Source organism: Hylobates moloch, unplaced genomic scaffold (genome assembly GCF_009828535.3).
Source record: "Hylobates moloch isolate HMO894 unplaced genomic scaffold, HMol_V3 SCAFFOLD_8, whole genome shotgun sequence".
NCBI classification, from domain to species: domain Eukaryota; kingdom Metazoa; phylum Chordata; class Mammalia; order Primates; family Hylobatidae; genus Hylobates; species Hylobates moloch.
The window spans coordinates 33,807,674-33,825,124 of NW_026652283.1; the positions used below are offsets into that span (position 1 = coordinate 33,807,674).

At 40.0% G+C, this 17,451-nt stretch overlaps 1 protein-coding gene across 1 annotated transcript; it reads right to left on the reverse strand.

Annotated features, from left to right (window-relative positions):
- Nucleotides 1-227: 227 nt before the first annotated feature.
- On the reverse strand, nt 228-16,363 carry LOC131384019 (uncharacterized). Its single transcript, XM_058442433.1, has 2 exons — nt 16,295-16,363; nt 228-372 (listed from the first exon to the last, which is right to left on the reverse strand). The coding sequence occupies exons 1-2, from the start codon at nt 16,346-16,348 to the stop codon at nt 277-279; spliced, it is 150 nt and encodes a 49-aa protein (XP_058298416.1). The 5' UTR covers nt 16,349-16,363; the 3' UTR covers nt 228-276.
- Between the last annotated feature and the right edge of the window lie 1,088 nt (nt 16,364-17,451).

Genomic DNA, 17,451 nt, shown 5'->3' on the forward strand with positions numbered 1-17,451 from the left:
AATTTGGGCCTCAATTTCTGCAGATGGATACCTTCGGACTCCAAAAAATCCAACTACATATAAAACTTAAGCAGCCTTTACTACATTTAGGCACTAGTGAGACAAGTTAAAAGTGTAGGTCACTTTCCACTTGTTTACTTGATGCTTAATTTTACTGGAGTCATTAAAAGAAATATGCTTGCAATTAAAAAAAAAAAGCCAACTATTTCTGAGGCCAGTCTCGGTGTCCAGGAGTCTTCAAGGCAATGTTAATTATGGCACATAGAACCTCCAAGCTCACTTGTCAGCGAAAACGCTGTGCTGAGCCTGGCAGAAGTCTGCCCTCACACTCAGAATCGCCATAAATGTGCAACGTATATTCCAACGAAAAACCTGGAGAAGAAAAGAATAAGTAAAATGAACTAGAGGCTGATGGCACAGTGAACACAAATGCCTGAAGTCAAAATACATTCTTTATAAGCCCAAAACGATGTGAAGTGTCACCAATTATACGTTATTACCATCTATGAAGAATTGGATAAAGGGGTATTATGAAGAGTTTTAAAAATCAGAGATTCGAGCCGGGTGTGGTGGCTGATGCCTGTAATCCTAGCACTTTGGGAGGCTGAGGCAGGCAGATCACCTGAGGTCGGGAGTTTGAGACCAGCCTGATCAACATGGAGAAACCCTGTTGCTACTAAAAATACACAATTAGCCAGGTGTGGTGGTGCATGCCTGTAATCCCAGCTACTCGGGAGGCTGAGGCAGGAGAATCACTTGAACCCGGGAGGTGGAGGTTGTGGTGAGCCAAGATGGCACCATTGCACTCCAGCCTGGGCAACAAGAGCAAAACTCTGTCTCAAAAAAAAAAAAAAAAAGCAGAGACTCAAGCCAGGCACGGTGGCTCATACCTTTAATCCCAGCACTTTGGGAGGCCGAGGAGGGCAGATCACCTAAGGTCAGGAGTTCGAGACCAGCCTGACCAATATGGAGAAACCCCGTCTCTATTAAAAATACAAAATTAGCCAGGCATGGTGGCGCATGCCTGTAATCCCAGCTACTCGGGAGGCTGAGGCAGGAGAATTGCTTGAACTTGGGAGGCGGAGGTTGCAGTGAGCTGAGATTGTGCCACTGCACTCCAGTCTGGGCAATGAGAACAAAACTCCGTCACAAAAAAAACAAACAAAAAATAATCACAGACTCGATTATTTTTAACTCAAATAATTTTTAAATGATTACTAGATACTTAAAGAAAACTTCCATGAACTCTTTTTTTTTTTTTTTTTTGAGACGGAGTCTTGCTCTGTCACCCAAGCTGAAGTGCAATGGCGAGATCTCAGCTCACTGCAACCTCCGCCCCCCAGGTTCAAGCTATTTTCCTGCCTCAGCCTCCCAAGTAGCTAGGATTACAGGTGCCCACCACCACACCTCGATAATTTTTGTATTTTTGGTAGAGACGGGGCTTCACCACATTGACCAGGCTCATCTTGAACTCCTGACCTAAGGTGATTCGCCTGCCTAGGCCTCCCAAAGTGCTGCGATTACAGGCGTGAGCTACTGCGCCTGGCCCATGAACTGTTTTCAAAAACTTCACGAAGATCTCCTTATTTTTCTGCTTTGATGGTTAGGTCCTTCACATATACTCTTTGGTTAAAATAAGGTATACCTATAAATGGGTAGAGGATATTAATCAAAATTTCACTTTGAGGATTTTATTCTTTCTATACAAAGTATATGTGTTGGCCCTCAATGATGAGACTAACTCATAAGGCACTCTCAAAAAATCCTGTGATCCAACACTGTACTGACAGTACTTTCCTATATGATACTGTAATGTTTCACACAATGCAGTGGACATAACCAACTTGTTAGGTAAATAAAGAATTGATTTTTTAAAAATCATTTCCCCTTTTCCTCACAACTCTTGAGTAGTTGTTACAACATACAAGGAATGTGGAAAGAGGATCAGAAAAATGAAGTGACTTGCCTAACACCACACAATGGAAGTTTTTAACTGAGCCCAAATTCAAACCCAAGTCTTATGTTAGTCCCGTTTTTTCCAATGTACCACAAATGCCTGCTGACCCAACTAATGTATAAACCTCATCCTCTCCTTTCTATTTCAGTTTACCTTTTTATTATTTCTCACATAATAATTGCCTCAAGAATACAAAATTATTTGAAGGTCACTGATTCACAGACTTCTCCCCAAACATTAATCCCTACCCAAAAAAACAAAGCAAGAAGTGACAGAATTTTTATTATTATTTTAGGCCTGCTGCTTTGAAACACAGTACTCTTTAGAGTAGTCAGAGAACATCAACATAATCATAAATTCCTCTGGAAACAGGGACAAAGCTTAAGTTCTTTCACTTGCCTTTTCCCTAAGTTACCAATAAAGGCTTAGAAGTCTCTAAAAAATAGCTGTGACCAGACAGAAATAGGTCTGAAAGATAATGACTACGGAACCACTTTCAGGAAGAAACTGAAATATATAGGTAAGCAGCTAGGCCTACAAAGCTTCAACACTATTCATCTATCCTCAAGCTTTATGATACTCTTATGGCATTTTATTGTGTAAATTGCATACTTGTGATTATATAACCACGGACACAAACATAAAACTAAAATAATATAAAAGACACAATGAAATTCAAAATGGCATTCTAAGAACTTCAATAATACTACAGCAGAACGAGTTACTCGCTACAGTAAAAACACAAAATGTCTACCTTCAAAACTAAAAACAAAAACACACTCCATTGCTCTTCCTACCTCAAAATTCTAACTGTAACCCCAAAACACAGCCACCTTAGATTACAGAGGAAAACATTTCATAAAGTACTCCTTGTACACTCAAGAAAATTTTAGAGGGAGGCGGAGCTTGCAGTGAGCGGAGATTGCGCCACTGCACTCCAGCCTGGGTGACAGAGCGAGACTCCGTCTCAAAAAAAAAAAAAAAAAGAAAAGAAAAGAAATTTTAGAACCAATAGAAACATCAACTACTCTGACCTTTTAAAAAACAAAAAAGTTGGCCAGGCGTGGTGGCTCACGCCTGTAATCTCAGCACTTTGGGAGGCCGAGGCAGGCATATCACCTGAGGTCAGGAGTTCGAGACCAGCCTGATCAACATGGAGAAACCCCATCTCTACTAAAAATACAAAATTAGTTGGGCGTGGTGGCGCATGCCTGTATTCCCAGCTACTCGGGAGGCTGAGGCAGGAGAATTGCTTGAACCTGGGAGGCAGAGGTCACAGTGAGCCGAGACTGTGCCACTGCACTCCAGCCTGGGCAACAAGAGCGAAACTCTGTCTCAAAAAAAAATAAAAAATAAAAAAAAAGTTTGGGGCTCAGAGAGGTTAAAATGGCTTAAGTATGATCGCACTGCTAACTGGTAGCAGCTTAAGAACAAAAACCCAGGTTTCTTTATTTATTTATTTATTTTATTTTATTTTGAGACAGGTTTTCACTCTGTCACCCAGCCTGAGTGCAGTGGCGCGATCAAGGCTCACTGCAGCCTCAACCTCCTGGCTCAAGCGATCCTCCCACCTCAGGCTGCTGAGGAGGTGGGAACACAGGTGCACACCACCAGGCTAATTTTTGATTTTCTGTAGCAACAAGGTTTCACTATGTTGCCCAGGCTGATCTCGAATTCCTGGATGCAAGTCAACCTCCTGCCTCGGCCTCCCAAAGTGCTGGGATTACAGGCATGAGCCACCGTGCCCGGCCCACATACTTTTTTTTTTTTTTTTTTTGAGACGGAGTCTTACTCTGTTGCCCAGACTGGAGTGCAGTGGCACGATCTCAGCTCACTGCAACCTCTGCCTCCTGGGTTCAAGCAATTCTCCTGCCTCAGCCTCCCAAGTAGCTGGGATTACAGGCATGTTTTTGTATTTTTAGTAGAGACAGTGTTTCACCAAAGGCCAGGCTGATCTTGAAGGCCTGACCTCGTGATCTGCCCACCTTGGCCTCCCAAAGTGCTGGGATTACAGACGTGAGCCACCACACCCAGCCTCTTCTTTTCTTTTCTGAGACAGGGTCTTGCCCTATCGCCCAGGCTGGAATGCAGTGGTGCAATCATAGCTCACGGCAACCTCAAACTTCTGGGCACAAGTGATCCTCCTGCCTCAACCTCTTGACTAGCTGGGACTACAGGTGCATGCCACTGTGCCCAGCTAATATTTTTAAAGTATTTTTGGAGAGACGGGGGCCTTGCTATGTTGCCCAGGCTGGTCTCAAACTCCTGGGCTCAAGCGATCCTCCAGCTTTGGCCTCCTAAAGCACGGGGATTACAGGCCCCGTGAGCCACTGAGTCTAGCCCCACATATTTTTCAAGTTGCAATCTTCCATACAAGTATAATTTTTTTTCCAAATATCTGCTTGGATGTTCATCTCCGACTCTGTGACCTTAAAATAAGGTGGGAGAGTGGGTGGAGTTTATTAAAGTAACTACTCAAAGAACAGTAGTTTGCACGCAATGCAGAGCAAAACACAAGGAAATTCTAACCTATTTGAATCCTTTTGGTTCAACGATGTTATCACTGCAAATGTGTGTCAGCTGAGTAAAGGCACTGAAAGCCCTGCATTGTAGTGACAGCCAGGCTTAAAGGCTACGCTCCAGCATGAAGTTTTCTACCTAGTCTCCAGTGTGTGTCTGCTCAGCAAACAGAACAAGCTTCATCCCATCTTACTCTCCCAACCTCATTTTGGAAAGACCATTTCCAGGAATAAAGATAATTCATTATTAAGATTTTCAATTCTTAATACTAAGAACCCAGCAAAGGAATTTCTGCCAAAAGAAACAGTATGTTCTAGCACTCTTAACAGATACATGATAAAAACAAGCTTCTGTTCCCTCCCCCTCCATCAAGAGTTCAACTACACATCAACAGTTACATTTTTGCACCTGTCAATTCAGATAAACTAATGTTAACTCCTGTGACACACTTAAGAATGCAAAGCAAACAGTGTGTAAAAAATCATAAACAACCTATCACAGCTAGAAAGTACTCAAAAGCTGCAGAACCCTATATTTTAACACAAATTCAGTGCATGTACACCATACAGGAAAATTCTCCTAAAGTTGTCTCTCTGACATTAATTCTGCTCTACCTACTTAAATAAATTATTGTTTTAACTTACCAAGTGGTGAAAGAGGCTAGTTTACTTGACATATAACAGTGGTAAATTCAAATATACACCCAAATACTCTCTCTCCATTTAATTTTATCATAAAACCTAACTTTTAAAATGTTGAATTTGGGATATTTCCCTTTCCTAGGCAACATTTCCATTTTTAACAAAAGAATATAACTTCAATGAAGGATGAGAAAGGATAGTCTGTGACAAAGAAGTCCTTTTAAATTAAGAAAGGGGGGAGATAAGGGATAAAAAAGAAAGAAAAAACTATCCAGAGGTTAAAAAGAATAAAACATCTGTATGAACTGATATGAAATGACAGCTAAAAGACACTAATAAGTAAAAAAAAGCACAGTACATGACAGTATGAACAGTGTGTTTAGAAATACGTGTGAGTACTGTACGCATTCATGCACATGGGATATCTGGAAGATTACAAAGATATGAGGTAACAGTGGTTTCCTGGGGTTGGGGCAGGGCCAGGAACACAGGACTGAAGGCTGGAGGTCAAGAGGATGATTTACTACATTCTAACATATACCTTTTGAACTGTTTTAACTTTTCCCATGTACATATGGTATTACCTTTAAAGAAAAAATTCTAGGGTGATAAGAACCCTATAATGATTTACAATCAAACTACGTTCTTAACAGTTCTATAATCATAGGATTAGAAAGAGGCTCCAGAGGGCTAGTCCTTTGTCCCAGGCAGGTCTGTACCTACACAATTCCATAAAGTGTTTTCTTTCCTGTTAAAGAGGCTAAAGGAGTAAAATTCATGTCCTGCCTTGGCAACTGTAATTCTAACTACAAAGAATGTGAATTTAGAGGCCAGGCGCCGTGGCTCACACCTATAATCCCAGCACTTTGGGAGGCTGAGACGGGCAGATCACGAACGAAGTCAGGAGATCGAGACCATCCTGGCTAACACGGTGAAACCCCGTCTCTACTAAAAACACAAAAAAATTAGTCGGGTGTGGTGGTGGGCGCCTGTGGTCCCAGCTACTTGGGAGGCTGAGGCAGGAGAATGGCGTGAACCCGGGAGGCAGAGCTTACAGTGAGCCAAGATTGTGCCACTGCACTCCAGCCTGGGCAACAGAGCGAGACTCCGTCTCAAAAAAAAAAAAAAAAAAAAAAAAGGTGAATTTGGAGGTATAAGGGAATTTTATAAAAGCAGCCTCATTTAATTCAACCCAATTTTACTGGGCATCCTTTTAAAATTCCTATCAATTGGCGGGCACAGTGGCTCATGCCTGTAATCCCAGCACTTTGGGAGGCCACAGTGAGCAGATCACGAGGTCAGGAGATTGAAGCCATCCTGGCCCATCTCTACTAAAAACACAGAAATTAGCTGGGCGTGGCGGCGCATGCCTGTAATCCCAGCTACTCGGGAGGCTGAGGCAAGAGAATCGCTTGAACCCAGGAGGCAGAGGTTGCAGTGAGCTGAGACTGCACCATTGCACTCCAGCCTGGCCACAGAACTAGACTCCGTTTCAAAAAATTTAAAAATATATATATATGTATATATACCTCCTATCAATCCGCTCACATCAGGATTTCTACTAAGAAATCATCTCTTTACATTTCCAAATTAAATGATACAATAAACCCTCTAATTTGGTGGGCTATGCCAGTATTCACCAAATTAAAACAGCACATTAAAATATAAAGGTACAATAAAAGAATTCTAGATTTAAGGAAATACAGTCTAAAAGCAAAGATCTAAAAAAAGAGTATGCATATATTTACTATGTTACTTTTCTTACCAGAAATTTTACAGGAAGGAATGCAAATTTGACTCTGCTTGGTTTCTACAATCAGTCAACATGAAAGCCTAATAATGTCATATACAACTAACACCTTGCAACAATGTTTTCCTAAAGCAAATTCCCTTCATGTCAATAGCCACTTTTATTTCCCCTTAAAATAAGTATAAAAAATCTAATCTGTCAACAGTAAAGAATTTATCCTCCTGAAGAGCTACGCATTTTCCTCAAATTCTTTCATTAATTCAAATATTTACAGAACATGTACTATGGGTCACATATTCTTACAGGTGCAAGAGCAGTAAGCAAAACAAAAATTTCTGTTGGGATGGATCTTACACTTTACTGGGCAGAAAAAAAGAAATAAAAATGTCACTGCTCTGGAGAAAAATTAGAAGTAGGGGAATTAGCAGTGCCAGAGGGAGGGGGGTTCCAATTTTAAATAAGGCTAACAGGAAAGGTCTCACTGAAAAAAGTGACTTTTTATCCAAGAGCTGAGAGTGTGAGCCAAACAGGTATTTGGGGAGCATTTTGGGCAGAGGATTAACTGCTGCAAAGGTTATGAGGTGGGGACAAGCTTACAGCATGCTAGGAACAAGGGAACCAATGCTAGTGGAACAGAGAGGACAATGGAACGAATAGAATCAGAAATAAAAGAGAGCCTTATAGGCCACTAAAAGCATTTGACTTTTATTCAGAAAATGATGCCTCTCCAAATGAAGCCAATGAAGGCTTTCACTCAAGAGTGACAACTCAAAGCCATAAAAAATAATGAAATCATGTCCTTTGCAGCAACATGGATGCAGCTGGAGGCCATTATTCTAAGCGAATTAACGCAGGAACAGAAAACCAAATACTGCATGTTTTCACTTATAAGTGGGAGCTAAACACTGAGTACACATAGACTCAAAGAGGGGAACAACAGACACTGGGGGCCACACAAGGGTGGAGGGTGAGAGGAGAGTCGGGGTTGAAAAACTACTTATCAGGTACTATGCTCGCTACCTGGTGACAAGGTGACAAAAATCATTTGTACACCAAACCCAAGCGACATTCAATTTACCCATGTAACAAACCTGCACATGTACAAGCTGAACCTAACATAAAAGCTGAAAAAGGAGAGGAAAAAAGAGTGACAACTTAGGTTTTACAAAGGATCACTCTATCTGCTATGTGGAAACATTACAAAAATGGTAAGGGTGGAAGCAAGGAGACTAGCAGATATAATGGTAGCTTAGACCAGGGTAACAGCAGTAGGGAAGATAAGAAGGGGTCAGTTTCAAGGTACACTTTGATGTGGGATTTGTCCACAGACTGGATATAGAGTTTATGAAAAACAGTCAAGGCTCTGAGTAACTACAGAACTTGTGGAGTCCAACTTAATATTCAGAGACTATTCAGATAGTAGATAGTAAAATCTTCTCAACCCTCAAAGTAGTAGGGAAATTCCTCTGTAAAATGCTACTGTACTTATTGTATTTTGACCACTTGGGAGAAAAAAGTGTCTGAAAACTTGTAAACTAAAAAAACTCACCTTTAATTAGTAAAGTGTTTAATTAGTAAACACTCATCTTCTGACTAACTGGTCTCAAACTGAAAATTTATTCATCTCTTACGACCTACTCCCAAATCAAGTAGATAGAACAACAGTTCTGGCCGGGCGTGGTGGCTCACGCTTGTAATCCCAGCACTTTGGGAGGCCAAGGCGGGCGGATCACGAGGTCAGGAGATCGAGACCACGGTGAAACCCCGTCTCTACTAAAAATACAAAAAATTAGCCGGGCGTGGTGGCGGGCGCCTGTAGTCCCAGCTACTCGGAGAGGCTGAGGCAGGAGAATGGCGTGAACCCAGGAGGCGGAGCTTGCAGTGAGCTGAGATCGCGCCACTGCACTCCAGCCTGGGCGACAGAGCGAGACTTCGTCTCAAAAAAAAAAAAAGAACAACAGTTCTATCTATCCTCTGCACTACCTACCTTTGTTTATCCCTCTACTGTTCCATTTATCAAACTAAAATAGAATAATCTAGCTCCTTGAAACTTAGATTTAAATGTTATACTAATATAATTATATATAATAAATATATAATATAATAATATATATTATAATATATAACTATAACATATAGTATAATTACATATAATATATAATATTAATATCCCTCCTTACCCACAGTAACTACAGTCCTAGGAAGTTGATAAAGAGGTATCAATTCAATTCTACACAAATTAGGATCCAAAATGTCAGTGAATAAGCCAAAAACAAGATGCTTTTTTTACTGTTAAAAAAAATTTTTTTGGCCAGGCGCAGTGACTTACGCCTGTAATCCCAACACTTTGGAAGGCCAAGACAGGTGGATCACCTGAGGTCAGGAGTTCAAGACCAGCCTGGCCAACATGGCAAAACCCTGTCTCTACCAAAAATACAAAAATTAGCCAGGCGTGGTGGCGCATGCCTGTAGTCCCAGCTCAGGAGGCTGAAGCAGAAGAATTGCTTGAACCTGGGAGGCGGAGGTTGCAGTGAGCCAAGATCGTGCCACTGTACTCCAGCCTCGGTGACAGAGTGAAACTCTGTCTCAAAAAAAAAAAAAAAAAAATTTTTCATAGTTACTCCCTTGGTTATTCCCACTTTTCTACTTCCTCATTTAAGGAGGGAACTTGAGACTCAAGTTCCAGTACAGAAATCAATAATCAGTTCTATAAAAAGAAATCATGACCTTGATGGTGGGAAAATGTCTTAACATTTCAAAACCAGTAGAAGATACATGGCCAGCCACTCAGAAAGATAAGGGAAGCAATTAGTCAACAATCGCACCTGCTTCTGAGAACAGCGACAGTTATTCACTGAAGTCCTGTGGGCCCTGTTCCCACCAAATGAAAAGGGAGTGGTTTTAGATGTGCATGTACCCCGGTGATTAACAGTTGTCCTTTTCTAGTAATTTCTACCTCTACAAATAACTATAAGACAAAAATTGCATTAAATATTTTCAGGCCACACTTAAAAATATTTACTTTACAATTTTGTACTCCATTTTTCCTCTAAAGATTTCCAATTCCCAAAACGAATCTCTTGTCTAAAATTGGTATTTTTCCTTTCATAGATAAAATTTAAATGCAGGTTAACAGCACTATGGCCAACGCCGACTTTCTCTTTAAAAAGTATTTGAATAGCACTGGTAATAACATTAAAAATCCTAACAGCACAATCCTAATATTGAGTATTAATCTAATTGTTTTCAGTTAATCTTTTAAAAATTACATTAAATAGTTTTACTAAATGGATTCTATTCAACCATACTTTTGTGACCAAAGTATCATGGCTATCTTTTCTATGGGGTTTATGTTTAAAGACTTTAGTTTATGTGCATTTTAAGACTCCCAAACCCCTTTATTATGAAGTTTAAGCACATTCTTTTCCTAAATAACTTTGGTAACCTTCTTAAGAATAGGAACTATCTCCAATTCAGTTGCTTCCCCAGAAAGTTAAATCCTAACATTTATTTCCTCCTCCCATCCTTCTTTCTTTAATCTCAAAAGGCTAATTTTTCCAGAGAACAATTTAAGTCTTAATCATTTTAATTTAGTTTCCAACATCATTATACATACATTAACCCAAGAACCACTGAATCAATAATTTCATTAACAAATAATTTAAGATTCTGAACTTCAATTGTAATAAACCAAATTCAGTAGTAAAAATCCAAAAGAACACCTGGATTCAGCCTGTCAACACCACATTGAAATGTTTTCTGAGCTATATCAGGACAGTTAAAATGACTGTAACAGCTGCAAGTTCCCTGAGGTTGCAAAATAGATACTTGGGAAAGGTTATCTGAATCACCTTTCAAAATAACCTACAGCACAGGAGTAGCATGCAAAGCAAAAACTTTCAGGCTACTGTTCACATTATTTAAAATACACCATCTCTCAGAACTTAGTAGTTTATGGGTCAACTTAACTCTTTTCATTTCCCCATTTTGTCAAATGTATTGAGCGTATTTAAAGGTCCTGTTCCAGTATTAACCCCCAAAGAGAGAGAGGGAAACTCTCTATGGACGACACACAGAATAAAAACATCCCAAAATACATCTTGTCAGCATATTTTGTTTGAGCCCCAGAAATGTTTCTGCTGTTCAGGCACTCTGGTCCAAGTTTCCCCTATAACTGGGTAAGTTACAGTTCACTTCCTCTCCTAAACTTGCTTTTTATAAATTACACTATAGTTTACAGACATATGTTTGTGTACTGAGTATCATACAAGATAAACAGTCAAGAATCCAAATCATTCCATTTGAAGCTGCTGGTGGCCTTTTAAAATGTACTGTCTATCCACTAATTGTCCAATAATGGCATCCTTTCACAAAACACAGTAACATTACCATCTTTAAAAACCACATAGTGAAAGTAAATATTTCATACTACATATTAACGTGAAATAAAAATGGTGAAATAACTCTATAATGCCATGTCAAGGAGTTATTCTTTACTCACTAGCTCAGTTCAACATGGATTCACCTTCCTTTTCTTCCCAATTAAAGAATGCAAAATTCAATCTTTCTCGTCCTCTTCCTCCAAATGTTTACTGAGATGAGGAACAATATGTCACCTCTCAATTATACCAAAATGCAGCACAGCCAGTCTTTGAACAAGCATTTACAGAGACGTGTGCACATAATACAAACACTATTCAGGATCAAGCTCCTAGAAGAATCAACGCGGGTGAAAAATGCTTGATTGGTATTAAGTTTTCATTAACACCACAAATTTTAAAGATACAAAGCGTGAGAAGAAGAGAGTAGGATTGGCCGGGCGCGGTGGCTCACGCTTGTAATCCCAGCACTTTGGGAGGCCGAGGCGGGCGGATCACGAGGTCAGGAGATCGAGACCACAGTGAAACCCTGTCTCTACTAAAAATACAAAAAAATTAGCCGGGCGTGGTGGCGCGCGCCTGTAGTCCCAGCTACTCGGAGAGGCTGAGGCAGGAGAATGGCGTGAACCCGGGAGGCAGAGCTTGCAGTGAGCCGAGATTGCGCCACTGCACTCCAGCCTGGGTGACAGAGCGAGACTCCGTCTCAAAAAAAAAAAAAAAAAAAAAAAGAGAGTAGGATTAAGACTTCTGAAGAAGGTAAAACTTTTATAATAGAAAACTGGTAGAAACAGTGAAGGAACCATGGTAGTGTGACTTGAGAAAGGTGCTTAGTCTTTGGTTAGATAACTCTGGAGAAGCCTCGACCAGGCTGAGAATTTCAGACCAATTCAAATGCAATAAAAGCTCTTAGGAATTTCAAAGCAGAGCAGTGGTAAGACAGCAACTCTTTGCTCACTGAGAAAAAGAGCAAATATTGCCATATTTATGGGCCTCCTCCGATCTACTGAGCAAGCAGCTCCGTAATTACCAAAAAGCTTAACAAAAATATTCTTTCAACTTACTAAATCGTAGTCAACAGATAACGAGTTTAACTAAATTCTACCCGTTGATGATCTCCAAATGAAGATCCAATCTAACAACTGAGAATATAGCCTGTGACTTATATTAAGTACTTTTCACCCAGAAAGAACCAATTTGCATAATTTAAACTAATCACCAAAAGGAAACTTGTTCGTAACCAACCACACATGTGGAATGAAAATAATGTCACTAGAATCTATTGTTTCTCCATCATATCCTTCTCTATTTGCTGACAAATCCTGCTGGTGACTCATATCCTTCTGCACTAACCAGTCACTCCATTCCCTAATGAAAGGCTTTTCACCAATAATGGAAAATACAATACACAACAATTTGTTCTCCTACTAACAACAACAAATATCAACATTTGTATATAAATCTAATTTACAAATACTGTGGTGATACAACCTAGTGAATGTTTCCTGTAAAACAGTGGGGAAAATAAAAAGATGGTCAAATTTAAACAAAAACTAAAGGACAACTGGAAGAAAACAGACCTGATTGTGAATTTGAATTCCTGTCAAACAATACATTAGTTAACAGCCAACATATCTGGCCACTGCAGAAATAAAAATATAAAGTAATTTATCTGATCTGCTAAAACAAATATATCATGTGTACATTTTATGCCAAAAGAATTAATGTCTTGAGAAGACTAAAAGTTCAAATAAAAAATACTATGAGAGGAATTAAATACACCACTTCTCTAAAGGTAAAGACTGTTCTAATGTTCAAAATATTTTTTCAAACCAGGCTCAACTAGCAAAGAAAGGGTCACAAAAAAAGCCTAATCTTAAAATTCTCAACAATTTCAAAAGCCAACATTGTGTAAGGTAAATTTATATTCAAATGATGAAATTTAGTTTAGGCCACTTAAAATGAAGTGGATGCTGTGTTAACATAACCTGTCGGCAAGAAAATCAGTATAGGCAAACAAAAACCATCTACATTCAAGTCACATAAAAAATATCCGTATAATCTGTCAACTCCTCACAGTCATTTTTCTGGGAAAGATTTTGGTGTCCTGTAAATCTACACTGACTGAACAAACAGTGCAGGAAACGAGTCATTCTCTCACCTAAGTCCTGGTAACTCCACAATGGGGAACTGTGGAAAGCAGACAGCCAGCATTGCTGTGCAGCTTCTTTCATGGAGGTGCTAGGGTAGTGACAGTTTCTGGTTGAGCCTAGACCTCTACCACTCCAAAGAGCAAAATGATTTTCACACAATATGCACCTCAGCTCTATACTAATAAGCAACCTAAAAGGCTTCAAGTGCCAAGACAGTGGCCAGAGAGTCAAGGGAGCCCACGGAATGAGGTTCAGCCAATAAAACAAAGGATAATGACAGAAAGCTAACTGACACCTCTATACATAGTAATAGTTCAAAAGATGAAAATGGTGAAAAGATTTTTTCTTTTTTTTTTTTTTTTTGAGACAGGGTCTCCCTCTGTCTCCCAGGCTAGAGTGTAGTGGCATAGTCTCGGCTCACTTCAGCCTTGACCTCCCAGGCTCCAGTGATCCTTCTACTTCAGCCTCCTGAGTAGCTGGAACTACAGGTTCATACCACTATGCCTGGCTAGTTTTTGTATTTTTTGCAGAGATGGTGTCTCTATGTTGCCCAGGCTGGTCTCGAACTCCTGGCCTCAAGTGATCCTCCCGTGTCTGCCTCCCAAAATGAGCCACTGTGCCTAGCCAAGGCTTTTCTAATATTTCACAGATTAAGAGACTCAAATCACCATCTCCCAAAGTAATTATAACTGGTGGCATCCACTGTTCAACAGAGATTTAAGTACTTTAAGCCCCTAAAAGGAAAAAAAAATTATTCACTGCTATCTATTTATTGATAATCTTTAACTTAGATTCTAAAACATGGGATTTAATAATCAAATCCCAGTACTTTGGGAGGCCGAGGCCAGCAGCTCGCGCCTGAGCTCAGGGGTTCGGGACCAGCCTGGGCAACATAGCGAAACCCCGCCTCTACTAAAAATCCAAAAATTAGCTGGGAGTGGTGGCGCATGCCTATAATCCCAGCTGAGGCAGGACAATCACTTAAACCTAGGAGGTGGAGGCTGCAGTGAGCTGAGGTTGCACCACTGCACTCCAGCCTGAGCAACAGAGTAAGACTCTGTCTGGGAAAAAAAAAAAAAATCTATAAACAAATTTCCTTATCTGTAAAGCTAAAAGAATACTTACAGGATTACTGAGTTTTAAATGAGACAATACATGATTTGGCATAAGAAAGGAATGTGGAAAGCTAAACCCTGAAAGTCTAATACTGAACTTTACCAGTACCCCAAGATCTCTACCATCACCCTATTCAGTAAACATAACTAAGTCCACCATGTTAAAACTATGGATCCTGGGCCGCGCGATGGCTCATGCCTGTAATCCCTGCATTTCGGGAGGCCGAGGCGGGTAGATCACCTGAAGTCAGGAGTTCAAGACCAGCCTGGCCAACATTATGAAACCTCATCTCCACCAAACATACAAAAAATTAGCTGGGCGTGGTGGCGTGTGCCTGTAATCCAGCTACTCAGGAGGCTGAGGCAGGAGAATCGCTTGAACCCAGGAGGCACAGGCTGCAGTGAGCCAAGATTGTGCCACTGCACTCCAGCCTGGGCAACGAGGGCAAAACTCAGTCTTAAAAAAAAAAAAAAAAAAAGATGGATCCTGATTCTTACTCAAAATTTTAAAGATCCCATCTTCTATTCAACGAATATAGCTGATAGAATAGCACCCAAATAAATCAACCAAACTTAGTTTCACAAAAACTTAAGCTTCATTCTTCCAAGACCAAGAGCAACAGCTAAAAATGTATGCACCTGCTCCTCTGCATCTTATTTGTAAATACATTCGTTTTCTACGCTTCGGTGGTTACCAACCCCCACATTACAACAAAAAGGAAAAAGTATAGTCAAATCCTGTAAAACAAATCCCTACTAAATTTCAACTTTGTGTCTGAAAATTGTAAAGTGTTCCTTAATTACTGCATAAGGAAATACTACCTTTATAGGACAAAATGAATACAAAGTTAATTCTAAAGAAAAATAAATCCAATTTACCTTGTTTGAAACTTTTTTCAAGTCAACTATATATGGGGCTCTCCTACTATTTTTTAAAGCTATACACAAAAGTATTCAAAGATTTACTCTTCCTGGTGCTACAGAGTTCAATGTTGTAAATGGTTTCTGCCTATAAATTTGGTTCGTTCAAATTAAATTTTACTTGACTGACTCACAGAGGGAGTGGCCTGACTTTTACTGTTCTGAGTCAGAAAATACCCCGTTCAGCAGTTTGAAACTATTTTTCATCTATAAAGGTGTTCTAAAATGCCAGCCTTTTCCAGCTACAAAATCTGTTGCCTTAGTAGAAAGATCTTAGTGGTAATAATACTTTGAATCTGTAGTTCAATTTATAATTAGCAAAGTGCTTTCACATGTATTTTCTCACTTCTTCTGATTTAAGTGTCCCACACAGCTCAACAGAGAAACTTTGATACAGTGGTAAGTTCTAATTCACTCTTGGCCCCAATAAATAAATATATTCTCCTCTTTTTCCAAAAAATAAAAAACATAAAATGCTGCTGCATTTCTTTAATCAGACTTCCCTCACGCAGACATATCCCAGGTGCCTCATAAAAACTGTCTCAAAGCACACACCCCGGGGCCCCAAGAGAGTTTCAAGGCAGAATCTCCTCCCACATAAAAGCCTAGCTTAGGCCCCAAAGAGCCTCCAGTCAGCATCTCCTAAATGATCCCCTTGCCTCCAGCCTTCTCCATTAGTTTCAACAGCTCTCCTAAGTACAAGCTGCCAGACCATCAGGTGGATGAGAAACCTCAATATAAGAGGAGCTATTGAGAGAGTAGTATGATGTATTAGAAAAATCAAGGGCTTTAGAGTCAAAGACCTGGATTTTTAATCCAGCACTAATTATTATCTGTGTGACCTGGGACAAGTTACTTAACCTTTTGAGTTTCTGTATCTCTTCTTCTCACCACTGTAAATCCATGGGAGCTCATCGCTGTATCCCTAGTGCCTGGCAAATAGAAGTGATTCAAAATAAGCTAAATGGATGCAAATGAAGATACCACCTTTCTTGTAGTTGTGAGAATTAAATGAATATAAAAAGCACCTGTAGCACAGAAGGAAATTAATACTAATTCTTTTCCTCACTGAACAGTAACAATACTATTTACTATTTCTTTCTTCTTATTTTGAGAGAGTCTCACTGGCTCACTGCAGCCTTGACTTCCTGGACTCACAAGATCCTCTCACCTCAGCCTCCGGGATAGCTGGAACTACAGGCACACACACTACCATGCCTAACTTTTGTATTTTCTGTAGAAATGGAGTCACCATGTTGCCCAGGCTGGTCTCGAACTCCTGGGCTCAAGCGATCCTCCTGCCTCAGCCTCCCAAAGTGCTAGGATTACAGGCATGAGCCGGCTTGCCCAGCTGAAAAATATAATTTCTAACTTTTAATTACACATCAATGATTTTGCCTGTAATTCTATTATGTTCACTATCAAAAGGACCACCCTCACGCCTGTTAATCCCAGCACTTTGGGAGGCCAAGGCAGGTGGGGCCTTCAGTGGAGGTCAGGAGTTCAAGACCAGCCTGGCCAACATGGTGAAACCCCATCTCTACTAAAAATATGAAAATTAGCCGGGTGTGGTGGCGCACACTTGCATTCTCAACTATTTGGGAGGCTGAGGCAGGAAGATCATTTGAACCTGGGAAGCCTGGGCAACAAACAGAGCAAGACTCCATCTCAAAAACAAACAAACAAAAAAACAAAAGGACCATACTATTTGCTTATACTGAAAGACTACCAACTTCTATCGCTTCTCGGCCTTTTGGCTAAGATCAAGTGAAAGACTACCAACTTCTAAGAGACACTATGTTTAAGATAACATCATTTTTAAGATTATATCAATGTGTAAAATCCCTATCAAGGTACTACTCTTCATCAAGAATCCCTACTTTTACAACACAAGAATGGGAAAAGTCCATGACAATAATTAGTCCATTCATTATGAAACTTACAAATGCCAAGATCAGAATACCAGCAAACAACTTCTCACCATCTTCACCAATACAATGGTGTGCGGGCAAGTGATT